Raw genomic sequence first — 19,296 nt, 5'->3', positions numbered from 1 at the left:
TGGTGGTGCTTGGAAGCCCAAAGGAGGGCCACTCTTTTCAATTATAAATATATTCTAAAGGAGAAGACATAGACTTGTTTGAACTGAGCTCAGCTGTTCTTAAAATTATTTCCAGTCTAGTACAATTTACGTTAGATCCCTCCAAGTGCTGTAGCCCACGCATCAAGTTCTTTCTTGTCCCTTCTCTCCATCTTTCCAGAGTGTATTTATACAAACTTACAACCAGACATCCTTTCTTTTGCTCTCTTTATAAAGTAAGGTTCTCCAAGGCGAGATCTGAATCTTTTACATTATTTATAACACACCATAAGACTAGTAAAATTATTTTAATAATTTTCACTTCCTAAAGCTCCCAGCCATTGCATAAATTATGACCAAGGTTTTAGTAAAACTCTCAAAGAACCCAGTAACTATTACTCTAAATTTAAAAATCTGAGACTCTTACCCAGCTCAATGTAGACAGACTTATTCTGAGGCTGTGTCTGCTGCTTTGTCCTCAGAGATCTCACAATTCCAAGGTTAGAGAGTTGGATACCAAGACTGGTTTCCTGCTAAGCAGTACAGTAAAAAACGATCAACTAATTAACGGCCAGTTCTGTGCTTTCCTTCCTTAAGAGAAGCTCAAGGCCATGGAAACAAACAGACCATAATCAATTAGCTAAAATTTATGACAACTTGAAAAAATACTTGGCAAACTACATACCAGAATGTATGAGTTATGTGTGGTTTGAATACTTTTCCCTCTCTCTGTCATTCTAAATTTTTCTAAAGTAAGTATGTATTATCCGTGTAATATTTTTAAAGATAAGGAAAGCATATTTTGAAGTTAATACTTTATATTATAGTATAGAAAGGGAATGAGATTCATTTGGTACACATTTCCAATCACATCTGATAACAGGGGTGGAACTAAGATTAAGTAAATTTTACAAAGGATAAATGAAAATTAAAAACTCAGCAATCCTAAGAATATTCAGTACAGGAAAGAACATTTAAAAACCCAACACTACTTTGATGAAGCTTTCCTTCTTCTTTTTGAGCCCTTCAACCTCTACTGAAAAATGAATGCTGGTACTATGAGAACTATTATTTTTAAGATCTTTATTATTCATTTACATATGAATAACTATGAACAAATCTCTGCATTTTCTTTGACAATTACACTTTTAAGTTGAAGCAATTTTCAAATGTTAAAAACTGATTTTTTTTTCAGGCAACTTTCCAGAGGAAATAAAATAGAAGATATTTCCTCAAGCCTGGAGAATTGCCATAAGATGGTCATTTTAAAAACTGAGAAGCTTAAAACTATTAAGTGTCCTTGTGACTATTTTGGACAAGCGTTGGAATGGATAAAGCACTAAAGCAGGGGAAGGGCCTGTAAGGTCTCTCTTGCCCGCACTAGCTACATGCACCTTCTCTTAACTCCCTCTCTCGTTTTTGTTTTTTTTTTAATTTTAAATTTTAATTTATTTATTTTTAATGGAGGTACTGGGTATTGAACCCAGGACCTCATGCATGCTAAGCATGTGCTCTACCACTAAGCTATACCCCCAGCCACCAAACTCCTCTAACTCTTGTTCAACCACTTAATTTACCATCTCACTTTGTTTACTGACTTTTTATATAAATCCACAAGCATCTAGCACACACATTAGTTCACAATGCTCAATAAAGAGATGTTACCAGAATACACAAAAATGGCTTTACCAAGCTAGGATTTTCAGATTCACTCTGTTGAAGTCTTTTGGCCCGGTTTCGATAGCCCATACTTTGGATGATAGAAACTTCCTCCTTTATATGTTCAGGAGAGATATTTTGTTTTTTTGAAAAGTTGTAACTATTTGCAACTGTGAATTACAAGGGAAAACAATTTTTGCAATTAGAAAAACATGCATTAATTGTGACCAAAGAACCAAGAGAAATCCTGTGTGTGCTCTTTGTTGTATTATTAAGAATGCATTAAAGGTTGCCTATAATTAAAAAAAAACAAAAAACAACTTTGAAATTCTACTCCTAGGAGACAAACACACAGATTGTCAAAGTTATTCCTACTCCTTTTTTTCCACTTCAATATTAACAAATGTGCCTATTAATACCATATTTCACCCAAACTAAGACACCAATGATGTAAAATGCACCATTATTTTCTGTACCACTAAAAAAGGGAAACACACTGAATTAAACAACAACACACCAGTGATGGTAAATTGCTCCCAATTTCAGAGATGTGAAAATGTGAAAAATGTGCATCTTAGGATGGATAAAATGAAGTGTGAGGCCAGTGGTTTAAAATGATTTAAAAAATAGATTACAGATAAGGAGGTAAAATTAACTTAGATCAAAAGGTCTTATCACCTGTTCATATACAAGAATTGTGCAAACTTCCATTTTAATAGCTGGCCACTTGAGGACTGGCCCCTGGGGTTATGTAACACTTACACTGCAATCCTGTGTCAAGCTCAAAAGCATGAATGATCTTCAACAGCTCTTCAACAAGCTGACTAAATCTTGTATTTTCTTGTAAGCTTCTGAAAGTAAATTGGTTGAAAGACACACTTAGCAAATGATTATCAACTTCTTAAGGATACTAAAATAAGGAAAGAGATGTAAACAAATTTTAAAAAGATGCAGCAACAGTAAAAAAAAAAAAAAGATTATATTCAAAGAACAGAGCCTATTAGTGACATTATGCTAAAATCAAAACATCACTGACATTAGAATAAACTGTGTAGCAGTACTGTTTGTTTTCATAATTCTTTTTGCCATTCAATCCTACCAAAAGCCTACAACTATCTAAAATAATAGTTCTTTGAATCCATAGGAGATATACATCCACTGCACAGAAAACTTACTGTTCTTAACATCTGAACCTCATCCACCCAGTCTCCCACTTCTAGCTCTCAGGGATTTCTGCCAAATGATGATTACATTATTTCAAAATCACAGACAGATAACAATGGCCCAAAAGAGATTTTGGTTTAGAAAAGTTGTAGGACAATATAATGTATTTATTCCTTTAAATATCTGAGTGACTACTATCTGCCAAACATTGGAAAAACAGTGTTGATTGAGACAGATTAAACCAGTGCCCTAAGAGAACTTATATCCTGGCCAGAGGAACTGTGTGTGTGTGTGTGTGTGTGTGTGTGTGTGTGTGTGTGTGTGTGTGTGTGTGTGTGTGTGTGTGTGTGTGTGTGTGTGTGTATGTGTATGTGTATGTGTATGTGTAAATAATTAGGTAGAATTAAAAGCTAGGAAAAAAATAAAAGCAGTATCAGGACAATGGGGACAGGTGACACAGTCCTATGTTAGATAAGATTGCAAGTTCTTGCATCGTTCAAAAGGATATGAGAAAGGCAACAAATTGCTAACACTTGTATAAGGCAGATAGACTATAAAACTTTCAGGAAAATGACTTTAGAAATAATTTACTCTGTCAGCTAAACACCCTTTTATATGCTTTTCTACTGATGACTGGTTTGATAGGAACACCAGCTATGCTATTAAGGAATTTCTACTTTTTCCTGCTGCTGTCACTTCCAACCTCCAATCAACTACTCAAATTATATACCTTTTGGTTATATCATTCTTACACAAAGGACACTGTGAAGGCCCTTTCTTCTGGTTGAGAAGTTTCAGCATACAAAATCTATAAATGATAAAGAATGAAAAGAACAACTCAAGTTACTTCATTTTTTACAGAGATAATATTCAAAAGGCAAATAGCCATGAAAAGATAATCTCACAACTGCCCTTAAGAGCCATTTTAAAGGTAATGGCAGATGAATCACAACCAATGGCTTTCTTTAATTGTTTTTAGATGCTGCATAAGCAGAAAACCGAACAACATAAGCAATGATCTATGAAAACCAAACTTACACGCATGTGGCTTCCTATTATGATCAAATAAAACTTATTAAAAGTTAATATGGCACATTTAATGATATACTCATAATTATTTCATGGTGCATAATCAGACATAAATGGTAAGTAGTTCAAGTTAAATGATTATAATGAGTTTAAAAACTCAGCATCTCAATACAAAAGCTACAGTAATCAAGAGTGTGGTATTAGCATAAGAATAGACATATACAAGGATGGAGCAAAATTGAGAGTACAGACATAAGCCTGTATGTCTATGGACAATTGATTTTCAACAACAGCACCACGACAATTAAATGAAAAAAGAAAAAAGTCTTATCAACAAACAGTGCTGGGACAACTAGACATCCACATGCAAAAAAATGAAGCTAGACTCCTACCTCACACAACACAGAAAAATTAACTCAAAATGGATCACAAAACTAAATGTAAGAACTAAAACTATAAATCTTTGTGACAATGGGTTAAGCAGTGATTTTTTAAAATAAATAAACAAATACCAGAAGCACAAGCAACCAAAATAAAAAATGGATATACTGGACTATACCCAACTTAAAAACTTTTGTTTTTGTCCAATGTATCCAATTATATACAAATAATACCATGAAGAAAGTGAAAGGACAGTCCCCAGAATGGGAGAAAATATTAGCAAATCATGTATCTGGTGTGATTTGTATCTAGAATATATAAAGAACTCCTAAAGCTCAGTAAAAAACAAACAAACAAACAAACAAAAAACCAGAAATAACTCAATTTAAAAAATGGGCAAAGGATTTGAATAGACATTTTCTCCAAAGGAGATATACAAATGGTCAATAAGCACATGAAAAGATGCTCAATATCATTAGTCATTAGGCAAATGCAAAGCAAAGCCACAATGAGATGCCACTTTACACCCACTAGGATGACTCTAATCAGAAAGATAGATAATAATAAGTATTGGAGAAGATTTGGAGAAATTAAAATCCTCATTCATTGCTGGTGGAAATATAAAACAATGCAGCCACTTCAGAAAACTGTTTGGCAGTTCCTCAAAATGTTAAGAGTTATTGCCATGTGACTCTACAATTCTACTCCTAGGTTTCTTCCCAGGAGAAATGAAAACATAAGCCCACATAAAACTTGTACACAAATGTTCATAGCAGCATTATTCATAACAGCCAAAAAGCAAAAACAATTCAAATGTCTACCAACTGATTAATGAATAGACAAAATGTGGTATATCTACATAACAGAATATTATTCAGCCATAAAAAAGAATGAAGCACTGAAATAAGCTACAATACAGATGAACCTTGAAAACATTATGCTAAGTGAAAGAAGCCAGACATAAAAAAGCTGCATTCTGTATGATTCCATTTATACGAAAAGTCCAGAACAGGCAAATCTATAGAGGTAGAAAGTAAATTTGTGGTTGCCTAAGAGGAAGTAGGAATGGAGAGTAACTCCTAATGGTTTCTTTCCAGGGTTTCTTTTCAGAGTGATGAAAATGTTCTAAATGTAGATTGTAGTGATTGTTGCATAACTCTGAATATACTTAAAAAAAACCTGAATTAGACACTTTATATGGGTGGATTTTATAGCATGTAAACTATATCTCAATAAAAATGTTTTTTAAAAAACTTCAAGGGAGAAAACTTGCTCATTTTTATATTCACAATCTTGACATAACTTAGTGTCTGTCATAAACAAGCTGCTCACCAGACATCTAAGGAATGAAGGCGGCTCCAGCCTTCTGAAACACACGGTTTTAGAATGGCTGGATTTAGAACTTTGTTAGTTGTCTTAGACAATGAACACGGCTAAGAAGACTTGAAGATCATATGCAACATATTCTAATGAGTCAGCTTCCTTAACAAAGGAAAATACTGATGCCATTGGCTGGTGGTGTCTATAAAGATCAATGTTCCATTGGGGAGAAGACAAAAGACTCAAGAGCAAAGAGAGGCAGAAAGGAAAAAAGGAAAGAGTGGTAGAAGCAGCCTTGGTGATGACAATTAAAAGCAGTGATTCATTCATACAACCAATATTTATTACATGTCCAGTATTATTCTAGATACAAAGAATTCAGTGGAAAAGCAAAATAAAATCCCTGACATTATAAAGAACATAACAGTATGGCAAGGGAGGTGATGGGGGAACAGAGTAGAGAGAAGATAATGACACTGAGGAGAGCCAGGAGAGAAAAGATAAAGGGAGCTAAAAAGGCAGTGGGAACGGTAAACCAGCAGACACATAGAAAGCACTTTTTACTGGCCAGGTCCTTTAACATGCATTCCTCTCTCTCAGTCCACACAACCCTGAAATACTATCTTCATTTTACAGTAGAAACTTTCCCAGATTGCACAGTAATCAAGCAGTAAAAGTGATACTGGATGCAGGATTGAACTGCAGCAAAGCCCATGGTCTTTCCAGAGAAAGTAAATGTACGTAGGTTTGGCCAAGGAGACCAAAGGGTCCATCTTCGCCAACACATACACAGATGCTTTAACTACCATGCTGCACTCAACAACAACTCTGCAGTTTAGAGGACAGGGGTGTCAAAAGCTACCTACATTGTAATATAAAGTCCCTTTAAAGAGTCACAGAGTAGAACCTGCCACTCCTTGAGAAAATGCAGATACTACTTGTATTCTACCATAATGACTCTAGGAGGTATCAACGCATTACACTGGCAAATGGTACAATTCAACAATTCAGAGTAGGGGTAGGGAGGGAATTCTCTAAACATAGCACTACGGAATACAATAGCTAAGGTATAGAGTGACAAGCTAAGCTACAGATGTGGTAGCCTGCACAATAATTACATAAATAACGCAGGGGAACCAGGTATGTACTAGAAACCAACCAAGATGAGTTCCAATCTTTCTTTATGCTAGAAAAAGAACAGATGCATAAAGGTTATAAACTAAACTCAGAAGAGAAAATGAACTTGTACGTGACTTGGAAAAAAAAAATGGGTTAAGGAAAATATTGACAGATCAATAGACCATTGGCATATCTTCAGGGCCCAGAAGAAAACTGATTAAATTCTGTTTTAGAGCTCTGAGGAATCTATGTGACGCACCAATTAAATGAGAACACATACAGAAGGTATGCACAAGGTTTTCGGTGAAAAGGTCTGAGACAAGTTTTAGGCTTCTTGGATTTCTAAAGCCCTATGCAATACATTTTTACAGCAAATGAAGTATGTTTTCTGAAGGGCAGCTTCAGCTTTAAAAAGCTGATGGAGAATAATAAAATCACAGTGCCACAAACTAATTTGGGGGACTTTTCAGAGTACTCATTTTTAAGCACATCTACACACTGAACAGTTTAACAAGTTATGGAAACATCTAATTTTGAGTTGCTTGTCCAAGTCTATCCTGGCAGGAAGAAACAAATTAACAGTTCTAAGTCTAGGCAAAATAAAAGCAGGCTGACTTGTGGCTACACACAATTATACTGGGCGCCCTGGAATCCTGTCAACAGAGTTCAGATAATGGACCAATATGGCCCCTTGTTAAGGAATAAAGACCCTGAGAGCTCTATAGCTTAGCATCTCAGCATCAACTTATGTTGCTGGTCCCACCAAGTCTTATCAGTTTCTATATATAAGGCTCTATTTTCTTGATCAAACCTCTGGTTTGGACTTCAGTTCCAACAATTAAGAATCTATCTTTAGCTCTTCATCTGGGAGATGCTGCCTAAGTTCCTTGCCCAATATCCCAGTTCCATGGGTCAAGGCTCTTGTCTCCTAAGGACAAGAATCTGACACCTAACCCTCAGCCTCCTATGGCTGGGTCCCTGATACTTTTCTTCCCTTATAACCACTACCCTGAACTTCTCATTTCTGCTACTAGATTCCTGAGAGACTATGTTCAATCTACTTGCTAGATTATCCATCTCTTGCCTATTTCTGGACCTCTGACATACTAACCCACTAACTGATAATTACCTGATACTATGAACTAATGTATCCAGCCATCAAACCTCCCTGACACTGACTCACCTTTTATCCAGATCTCCTTCATTAATTTACCTCAAGACTTGATTTACTTGGTCTATCTGGTATTTAGACCTCAGCCATCCTTGGCCTGGTCCCTCTTACTATCCTCCAAATAAGTGTACAGGAAGGTCATCATTCCAGAATACTACTTCTTAAACATTAATGTGTATAAGAACCTCTTGAGGATCTTGTTAAAATGAAGATTCTGATTCAGTAGGATTAGACTAGGGCTGAGATTCTAGCAAGTTCCCATGTGATGTGGTAGCTGCAGATCCATGAGTCCCACTCTGAGTAGCAGGTTTCTAGAGCTGCGTTGTTCAATACAGCTGTCACATGTGACTACTGAGAACCTGAAATGTGGCTAGCCTGAACTTAGATGTACTGTAAATATGGAAAAACACAGGCTTTCAGAGACTAACTACAAAAAATGTCAAGTATCTTAATATTTTTATATTTTGAAATGATAAAATTTTAGTCATAATGGGGTTAAAATATATAGCTATAATTAATTTCACCTTTTAAAAAAGGCTTTTTAGTAATGTGGCTACTAGAAAATTTAAGTTAGATTTGTGGCTCATATTATATACCTCTTTGGACAATGTAGCTCTACATCTTCCAAAAAGACTGAAACAACATTTCATTTGTTGTTTGAAAACTGCAAGCTAATGCATGAATGGCTTAAGTAATATTCTCAAAACTGGTACTATTGTACTTTCTATATATCTCGTGAAAGATTTCAGAACTATAGGCTTACTCCAGTCAATAAAGCTGTTTTATTGTTAGCAATTACAGTCCACCCTAAGAAAATACAATTAATGCTTAGGAGTATTTTTCCCAGCTTTCTCATCTTATTGAGGTGTTGTTGAGATTATAAAGGTATTATGAAAGATATTTCATGAAAAAGTTGATCTACCACATGGGCATTATACTTCAGCATTCTAAAGTATTACTCTTAATTCTAATATATAATTTAAAAAATAGCCGGCTTTTCTGCTTGTCATATTCTCCATATTAGGAGTTGTAAGCCTTTCTCATGCTCCTCCAGTTGCCTACTTTAACTCTCTCAGTCTTAACAGATGTCTTCACCTCCAACTTCACTGAGCTCAAACTATCTCAACTACCCCTGCCATGCCTCAAAATCTTTCTGTAGAATTACTCTCCTTTTTCTTCAGTACTGTTTATGAATAACAGTTATTTCTCCTTCTTGCATCCATTTTCTATTTCCATTCCATTCTGCCTCTCCTGGACCTTTTCTCTCTTGTAAATATCATCTCCCCTCTGAGGGCTCCTCCCTCTTCTCATAAACCTCCTATACACATATGAAAAGTTAGTTTCTTTTTCCTAAATACATTCTTCTCTTTGTACCTTTGCTCAGATTATTTTCTCTGCCTGTAATCGCCTTCTTCTATAAGCTCTCAAAGTAATGAATAGTCATAATTTAATTTCTTCTTTACTACAATACTGTATATTCATTATTCAAGGTGACAGGAAAGCATATGGTACATTTCAGAAAGATTCTCATCAAGAAACAGAGAAAGTCCCAGCATTTAAAAGGTTAGACTTTAGGGGCTGGGTATAGCTCAGTGGTAGAGCGCATACGAGGTCTTGGGTTCAATTCCCAGTACCTCCACTAAAAAAAAAAAAAAAAAAAAAAGGATTCTGCCTAAAAGGTTAGCGTTCAGCTATCTGTAACCTTTTAAATACTAGGACTTTAAAATTTTGTTTCACAAATGTATCACCCTATGAAGAAACTGGTCCTATATGACTGATAGTTTGAGAAGCTTCCCTTTAAAGGCCACAAATCCAAAAACTTTTTAAGCAGAGATAAAGCTGTGCTGCCTTGGCACCTGATGAGGAAGAAGGGCCTGAGGAATGAAAAGAAAATTGTTGGGAACAGATCTAGGCCAGTGGGGTACCTAGGAAAGAGGTGAGAGAGGGGAAATGGGCTCTGGATCCTTGTTGGGGCAGATGAATAGGAAGAAGGTAAAATTCAGAGGAAGGAAGAGGCCAGCCAGTTGGCAGACTTCTGCTTAGAGGATATCCCTCCAAAGAGAACAGGTTTCCTTTGGCTTCAGCCAGCCCTCATTAGCCTTAATGCAGAAGCTCTTCACATTTGTTAGGTTATAAAAACATTCTAAGAAGCTGATGGAAATTATGAACTGTCTGCCCAGAGAACTGTACATGCCCATAGTTTTTTTAAACAGAACTGAATTTAAAATTCAATATAATTCTAGGAAATTCAGGAAAACTACTCACAAATCCCAAGTTAAGAACCCTGAAATTAAAAAATTCCTTAGAGGATACACAAGAAATTGATAACTGTGGTTGTTTCTAGGGAGGCAGGAGTTTTGAGGTAGGAGGGAAAAATACTTTGCAACATATAACCTTTTTGCTAGTAAACTCAATGCCAATGGACATGGCTTGCCTTCCCAATTAAAAAAGAAAAAAATATTAAAAAACAAGTTAGTTGGCATTCAAGACAAGTCTCAATCATAGCTTAACATCAGGGAAAGGAGAAATCCACACAATTACTACCAAACTTTTCCCGAAATTTTTCCATTAAGAAACATATGCATCTCAAAGGGCAAGAGCCTTAAAAATGTAAATATAACTTGAATCATTGATATGAATGAATTTTAACCTAAATGTAAACTGACATCAGATCCTTTCCTACCTTCACAAAGATTATGAAGCAAGCAAACACTGAACCTTAGACAGGAGAAAGCAGGACATGCAGAAATGAATGGAGAAAAGTAACTGGAAAGGTTGAAACACAATTTACTTATTTCGCAATTACTTGCAATCTGCTTTCATCCATGGACACAAAAATCAAACAGCTGCTCAAAGTGATTTCATATCTTTTTATATAACTAGATAAATATGCCAATATTTTACCAGGAATTATGGCTGCAAGCAACTTATGATTCTTTTTCATATAACTGAAGAAGATAAAGCTTCAATAAAGTTAGGGGTTTCCTGTATTATGAAGGATAAGCACAAAAGCTAATAATGAAGCCACATAAAACATTCAAACTTACTTGCAAAATATGTGGTCACACTTTGTGGAAACAGGTTCTTTGATCAACTCCAGACTAGAAGGGGAGGGAAAAAAAAAAAGAGAAAATAAATGAAGCTCAATAATTCATTTAAAAATAAATTTATTCTTAGTAAAGAAGTTCAACTTTAAGCTGCTACAACTGAGTTAAGGTAAGGCTTTAAGTTCATTCAATAATTTATTAAATGTCTGCTGTACATGGAGCCAAAAATGTAACAATATGATTTTTACTCTAAGCTTTTGGATGTCAAAACAGAATATAGTCTTTTAAATACTCTATATTATCTTTAGCATTTACAAAATTGGCTGATACTACTTCATAGTTTTCATTCATACCTTTTTATTTATTTTTTTAAATTTTTTTATTGAGTAATAGTCATTTTACAAAGTTGTGTCAAATTCCAGTGTAGAGCACAATTTTTCAGTTATACATGAACATACATATATTCATTGTCACATTTTTTTTTCGCTGTGAGCTACCACAAGATCTTGTATATATTTCCCTGTGCTATACAGTATAAGCTTGTTTATCTATTCTACATTTTAAAATCCAAGTCTGTCCCTTCCCACCCCCTGCCCCTCACTGATACCTTTTTAAAGCTATCATTGTGGATGCATATCCAATATGTTAACTAAACTTTAAGCTCCACAAAGAGAAAAACTTCTTGTATTCTTCTGGATTCCCTCACAGCACTTTTTTCTAGTATATGATTGCCTTTTTATTTATAATTTCCTAATATGGAAAAATTCAAACATTTACACAAAGAAAATAGTAAAATGAACTCCATGTACCATCACCCAGTTTCAACAATTATCAACCACAGCCAATCCTATTTCATCCATACCAACACCCACCCAAAGCCCAGAATATTTTAAAATAAATCCCAGCCATATCATTTCATCTATTGATATTTCAGAACATATCTTTAAAAGATAGACTTCTTTTACTATAACCATGAAACCATTATTACTCCTGAAAAATAACTTCCTTAATACCATACAACATACAATTAATGTTTCCCTGTCTCATAAAAATTTAATAATTAAATTCATTTAAATCAGGATCCAAACAAATCCACACTGCATTTGGTTGATATGTTTCAAGTCTCTTTTAATCCATGGATTTCCCCTTCCTGTCATTTGGCCTGTAGAATTGCCCACATTCTAAATTTTGCTGATTGTAACCCTATGATGTGGTTTAACTTGTCCCTCTAACCTCTATTTTCTGTAAACTAGACCTATAGGCTCGATCAAAATCAGGTTCAGTTTTTTGGCAAGAACATTTTACAGATGGTACTGTGTACTTTTATTACGTGACTACTTTCTAAGAGCAATGTAATAAATACTTACTGAAGAAAACTTAGAAAATAATAAATAAACTTAGAAAAATGTTAAAATCTTCAGAAAAGAAAACATATCACCCAATTCCTCATCCCTACCCGTCTAACCACAAAATCACAAGGTTCTCCTGAGATTAATTCATTTACTAATATTACAAATATTTATTGTGCACCTACTACGTGCAAACACTGTTCTTGGAGATGGAAATACAACAGTGAACAAAATAAAGCCTGCCCTCATAGAACTTATATTCTAGTTGTGGTAGACAGCTGATTGAGAAATAAACAAGGATACATAGGAATACATGCTGAAAAGAAAAATAAAGCACTTTTTTTTTTGCACCTGAGGATGAAGTATTTTATTCTGCATCAAGGTATCTGGAAAATGAAGCTGCATTTGGGGCACATTACAGATGAGGAATGATCCATATGTGGTGAGTGTAAAACTCAATTACAGAATTATTTCCTAGTATTACCAAATACTCCATTACCAATGCTTAACTGAAAGTAAAACATGATTTGCCACACTAGAAGGCTAGAAGTGAAATATGACAGAATTTAAGCAGGCAGCTATAAATGTAACACCTGTCTGTATATAAAAAAAAAAAAATTAGGAAAATCAACTACTGAGAAAGAGTTCTGGTCTTAATCACATATCACCTGAAATCCAACCAGAAAGACAACCCATTTTTTTTTAAAGCAATTTATTGTATAAAAAAAATTATGAGTCCTAGATGAATTCAATGACCAAAAAAAGGGCACTTTTTGGCTTAAACTACAAAATAAACTGGCTTTCAAAAAGCATTTGGGGTGAGCAGGTAGGGAGTGCAGTGTGGGGGGAGTGGTATATACAGGGTGGTCAGGAAAGGCCTCACTGAGAAGGTGATATTGGTGGACAGCAAGCTGTGCAATAGTTGGGGAAGAACATTCCAGCAGAGGGAATAAGGTGGGAAGCCCCATGAAAAAGACAGCAGGACCCCCAGTTAGGGCCACTACCCTCCTGCCAGCACCATTCAGTTCCCTAGCCCTGCGACATTATCTCTTTTTAAACTCTGAAAGGGCTTACTTCTAGGAAAGCAGAACTTATCCCTAAGATTCTATTGGTTCCCTGAGCTAACTCCTGATTGGTCCATTTCTACAAAGTTTGTTCCTAATTAGTCACCTTTGTTATACCTTATTTCCATATGATGTTACAAAATGTTGCAAAGTCTAGACTGGTAGCCTATAAAAGCCTGTGTAAACCTATAGACGGGGTCCAGAGCTTGGAGTGTTAACTCCTCTGGGCTCGCTGGCGTAATAAACCTGAGTTCTCCAACCCTCCGAGTGCTCCTTGGTCTCTTGCCCGGATCCAGGTTGCTATTACAACTGAGTTATAACACTGAGCTGTAACACACTTTGCTGCAACAGGAACAGAGAAGACAGACTGAGCAGGACCATGCCCAGCATTTCTGAAGGATAGTGAGGGTCTAGAGCAGAAGGATCCGGGAGGAGGTAATAGCAGAAGAGGTAACTGGGAGCCTGAGCAGGTAGGAACCACAGGCTATTTTAAGTCTCCAGTATTTATTCTGAATGAGCAAGAACTTCAGAAGCTTGATTTTTGGTAAAGTTCAGGCAGGACATCAAAGAACAGGTACCCTGTGTGCGTGTGTGACAGGAATGTGGTTCATTAAATGTTTAACTTTCTGGAACAGGATCACAAGAAAAGCTGGGGGACAATAGGCTCTTGTGACGGTTTTGGTAACATAACCCTTGCAATCGTGGGGTTTCTGATGCAGCACATGGCAATGAAAAGAAAAATACCAAAGTCAAAAGGCTGGGTTTCTACCACCAGTTCTCTTTTTTTGTTAGCAGAGTGATCTCAGACCAAGCACTCTAGCTGAACCTCAGTTTCCTTCTCTATCACCCACTCTACCAGTCTCTTTAGGCTATTGTGAGAATAAAATAAATGCCACTTGTTACAACCTGAGATGACTTGTACCAATGTCAGTATTACCACTGGGACTGAATGCAATTTTTAAAAAGGAAAACAACTGGACAAAGAGAAGTCTGATTTGTTACTAAATCATTATTCCTCAGATAGGCTAGATATCAAAAGAAATTCTCAGTAAAAGAGAAATTGGATTTAGCTATGATACCAGATGGCTTTCATTCTCACCACTGACTCAATTCTGAAATAATTATATTTCAGTATGGTAATTAAAATCTAAGCTATACAAACATACTGTAAACACAAACTTTGAACAGATGAAAACTCCAATATGTAAAAAGGTAATGACTGTTGAAGGAAAAGCATGAAGAGGGAATGGGAGTGAAAAGGAAAAAATTAAAATGTTCCTCTTCTAGGTTCTGATGAGAGTAAATGTTTACTATAAAAGTGATTCAAATATATTAAACACTTTTCAAACCAGGAAATATTTTAGGCCTACTGTATATCTGCATTTTGAGCTTCCAGCATGCATAAGTGATTATAGAAAGAAGCTAGGTTAGGTTCAAAAAACAACCGCCACCCACTAAGATACACATACTAGCAAACTCTTCTGAAAGTCAAAGAATTTATACATTCATGTGTAAAAAGTTGGAAAGAACTACCAATTATCAGAAATAAATACCTAGGAGTGAGGGTATAGCTCAGTGGTAGAGTATGTGCTTTGCATGGATGAGGTCCTAGGTTCAATTCCCAGTACCTCCATTAAAAAATAATAATAAATAAATTTCTCTAAAAAAAAGAAAGAAATACTGATAGTGACTTAGAGGCCAGCAGAAGGAATTTTAGCTTAGGAGACCTCAAAGGAGCTAGAAGAAGCTGGAAACCAACTCTATAAGCATAAGCAACACTGTTTCCAGTCACAATCAGGAATCAGTTATTAAGACATAAGCATAAGGGGGAAGGTATAGCTCAACTGGTAGAGCACATGCTTAGCATGCACAAGGTTCTGAGTTCAATCCCTAGTACCTCCTCCAAAAAATAAATAACTAAACCTAATTACCTTCCCTCCAAAAAAAAAAAAAAAAAAAAAAAAAAAAAGACGTAACTACAATTGTACTGTTCTAGGCAATGTTAAAAAAAAAAGGTGAACTAGTTATTATTCCCATCCTTGAACTTCCCATTTAAATGATTTTTAAGGTTTAACAATGACCAGCATGAAGAATTTTAATTTAAAAACCTATGTCTGTTTCTAGTAGAAAACAGATTAAAAAAAATAATGAGCTGGAAAATACATAAGTAGTTGACTGAAAATGAAAATTTAGCATTAACTTTCATTCTCACATCTTTAATTTTTATGTACCTGAGTTTTTTAATTGATGGTTTAATTTGCCAGAATGAGAAAGAATATTATATTATTATGACTGAATCCCATGGAAATGTAAAATAAATGGACCCAAATGCCATAGTATTCAGGACTTTTTGATCATTCTTTGTAATTATCATAAGTAAGTTTTATGCTTTTTCAAAAGTAATTTTTTCCCAATTGTCATTTCCTGCTTCCCTGGCTCTGATGTTTCATAAATTAGGCTGTAAAGCTCATTTAGCTCTGGTTTTTGTTTAGCTGAAATGTTGAGGGGCAGGGGAGAGGAAGATAGGTTACTTACAAATCTTGTTTCTCTCTGAACACACACTTGCATTTTCTCTAATCTTAAACTTATTTGACTCCAAATATGAAAAACAACTTTCACGAAGCACAAAGGAAAGGTGCAACTTTCTAATTTATTTTTTGAATAACACCCACTGCTAACTATCACTATATTAAAAACCACTAAACTATCAAAGAACCAATTTAGTTTATTACTTAATACCTTCAAGAAATATTTAATGAGTGGCCACTATGTCCCAGGTACTGTTCTAACTACTGAGGATACGGAAGCAAACAAAACAAATAAAAACTTCTGCCCTTAGGAGTTTATATTCTGTGAAGGATAGAGAAAAAGGATAAATAGATTACACAGAATGTCAGATACTAATAAGAAAAATAAGCACTACGTAGGAAAGGGGATAAGGACTGTGTTAGGGGTGGGAGTGTTAGAATTTTATTTTTTATTTGTATTTATTTGTATTATTTTTATTCCTTTTTTTTATTCCTTTTTTGGGGGGAGGCAGGTAATTAGGTTTAATTAATTAATTAATTAATTTAACAGAGATACTGGGGATTGAACCCAGGACTTCCTGTATGCTAGGCATGCACTCTACCACTACAGATACATCCTCCTCGCCTTACAATTTTAAATTAGGATTGTCTGCCTTTTTGAAAAATGGTATTTCAATCAAGATTTGTGAGCCATGTAATTATCAGAGGAAGAACATTCCAGGCAGTGGGAGCAACAAGCATAAAAGCTCAGAGGCAAGAGAATATGTCACATGTCTGAAGAGCAGTTAAGAAGCCAGACTGACCAGAGTAGAGAGAGTAAAAGAGGAGAAGGTAGACAATAATTCTTCTAAATTTCCTTTCTGGCTTTTCATCAAGAAAGCCTGATGTATGGTTTTTAATTTATTTTGCAGATTTAAGAGATACCATTGGGGGTGGGTATAGCTCAGTGGTAGAGCACATGTTTAGCACCAGGTCCTGGGTTCAATCTCGAGTACTTCCATTTAAAAAAAAAAAAAGGATACTATTGAGATCATCTAGTGACTGCTTGGGTTTCATAACCTTTGTTGTACCATGGACCTCCCTTGGCAGCTGCTGAAGCTCATAAACCCTCTTCTCAGAGGAATGCTTTTAAATGCATAAAATTAAAAATACAAAGTTATACAAGAAACTAATTATATCAGAATACAGTTTTATCCATAGGCTTCCACGGGTTGTGGAGGGTCAGGAAGTTAAGAGCGCCTGAATACACACAAGATAACTTTCTAGGATGATAGAAATGTTCTATACCTTGACTGGCTACACAGATATATACCTTTATCCAAACTCATAGACTTATACACTTAAGCTCTCTGCATTTCACTGTATGTAAATTATATCTCAATTTTTAAAAAACTTGAATATTCTAGTCCCCTCATTTTATAGATGAAGAAAAAAAAATGCTCACTCAAAAAGTCTAAGAGACTGGCTAAAGGCTGAGACTTGCAGTATTCTTATTTAAATATGCAGGGTTAGTTTCAGCCAAAGGTTTGCCCAAAGACCTACCCACTCACTGACACCAATCATTTGTGACTTTATTTCGCCATTATTAACTATGCCCATTCCAAGTGATCAAGCTGGTTATAGAGCTGAATGAAAGGCCCAAATGTCACTTAAGCCAAACCAGATTCCTGCCACAATGTAGAACCAATCAAGACAGTGCAGACATTCAAGACGGGACTGTGTGCGTTGAGGCGACAGAGGGAGAAGGGGAGAAGTGGAATGGAGAAAAATGAATAATTTAATCGCTAAAGCTCTTCAGTTTAACAGCTTAATTTTAATAGACATAATATTTTTTTCTCCTTACTTTCTAAGGTCAATTCTATTCATTTGCATTGGATAAAATCATATAAGGAAGAATCTCAAATTAATAAATGCTTGACTTACCAGATTGGACACTCTAAGATTTTCTGCATAGCATTAAGGACATTTTGTACTTCTTCAATGCGATCTGCAGATAAATCCATTTCTTCCTGTCCTAGTGAATTTTAACATGTTGAACTTAAATACATATGTAAATAAATCACTTAAATGGTTTATATAAACAACAGCTTGGTTTCATTAAGTGTCATTTAAGATTGGAATGCTTTAGAATCATACCAACCATAGAACTAATGACAAAAGCCTTATTTTTAAAAATTCTAAAAGTTTTTTGTAATTAAAACCACTTAAATTCTCTATTTTTTCACATCTAGCCTCCAACTACTCCTTTTGGTCTTTTCCTTTCTCCAAGAAAGGGAAAGCCACAGTGGGGTGACTGGGTGAGTGGTGGTAGCCTCAGATTTCTTCAATCATCCTGGCTGGGTTTTTTTTTCTCGCTTAAAATCAAAATCAACACCAATTAACGCTCCCCACCCCTGCTCTTCCCCAGTATTGCCCATTGGCCTGGAGGATCATCTCAGGATCCTCTTCAGGCACAACCATGCCAGCAGCATCATCTAGGGAGGCTCACCCCTCTACTTCCTTCTTGTGCCTTCTCAGACATGAATATGAATCCAGTTCTTAAGGGTTCTCCCTCCCACAGAATTGTTTCCTCCTCTTCCCAGACACATTCTTGCCCGCTTTTTCCCTCAGGGTCCCCTTCTCACATATACCAGCCCGTCTTTTTATACCATGGTGTCGCCCTCAAGACCCATTCCAGTTTCTACCATCAGGATTCCCTCTCGGGCACACCCTGCTCCCTCCCTTATCCTCAGCGCCTTCCTGCAACCCTGCGACCCACAAAGTGCCGCCCTCCCCAGGATTTCCCCAGACTCAATGTCTTAGGCTTCTCAGGTTCCATCTTCCTCCCGCCCTTTGCCAAATAACACGCGTCTTGCTGGCCTTTAGGAGTCACCTCTCCCCGTCCCTCCACACTTGTTTACTGCCTGTCCCCCGGAGCACCCCGTGGGCGCCTGTCCTTTCCCCAACGTTCTCTCACCTTTATCAAGAGCAAAGTGTCCTGGCTTCCCGGGCCCAGAGGCCCAGTTCTCTGAAAAGCCCCTCAGACCGTCCTATGTCCAGAAAGCTCATACAGCGCAGACGCGGTTTCAATTAATCTGTAATTCCCGCGCTTTCCTGTTGCCACGGAAACAGGGCGCGGCCTCTGCGCAAGAGCCTCTCAGAATGCGAGATCGAAACACATTACGGAAGGGCGCAGCAGAGAGTCGAGTCTCTGGAGGCTCCCGATTGGTCATCTATAATTTTCCCTGCGTTACGTCATTAGACAGAGACGGAAGAGAAAGAATTCTCCCTGAGTTTTCTAATATACTCCCGCCCTCTTACCTCTACGCTTCCAGTTGCGGCTTATGACGTCACAGTGATTGCTGTACTAGGGTGGGAATCTCTACCTGAGGCCCGAATATGAGCGCAAGTTAGTGCCTAAAACAGTCGCAGGAAGAGGCCCCGTTCTCTCACCCTTTCCGCCGCAAT

General features: G+C 36.4%; 1 protein-coding gene across 14 annotated transcripts in view; it reads right to left on the bottom strand.

Annotated features, from left to right (window-relative positions):
• BRCA1 (BRCA1 DNA repair associated) overlaps positions 1-19,026 on the bottom strand; it is a 53,360-nt gene extending 34,334 nt beyond the window's left edge. For 3 of the 14 annotated variants that reach the window (XM_074343350.1, XM_010968940.3, XM_010968941.3), the window contains exons 1-7: positions 18,806-19,020; positions 17,773-17,863; positions 10,909-10,962; positions 3,572-3,649; positions 2,440-2,528; positions 1,708-1,847; positions 446-551 (exon numbers count right to left, since the gene is read on the bottom strand). In XM_074343350.1, the coding sequence (XP_074199451.1) occupies positions 446-551; positions 1,708-1,847; positions 2,440-2,528; positions 3,572-3,649; positions 10,909-10,962; positions 17,773-17,852 (547 nt within the window). In that variant the 5' untranslated portion in view covers positions 17,853-17,863; positions 18,806-19,020. Of the gene's footprint in view, positions 1-445; positions 552-1,707; positions 1,848-2,439; positions 2,529-3,571; positions 3,650-10,908; positions 10,963-17,772; positions 17,864-18,805 lie in introns of all 14 variants that reach the window. The other 11 variants (XM_010968937.3, XM_045505871.2, XM_045505870.2 and 8 more) reach the window with 6 other exon arrangements.
• Positions 19,027-19,296: the final 270 nt, after the last annotated feature.

Source organism: Camelus bactrianus, chromosome 16 (genome assembly GCF_048773025.1).
Source record: "Camelus bactrianus isolate YW-2024 breed Bactrian camel chromosome 16, ASM4877302v1, whole genome shotgun sequence".
In the NCBI taxonomy this organism is placed as follows: domain Eukaryota; kingdom Metazoa; phylum Chordata; class Mammalia; order Artiodactyla; family Camelidae; genus Camelus; species Camelus bactrianus.
Note: the sequence above shows the minus strand (reverse complement) of the source record. Positions and strands in the feature narration are given on the sequence as shown.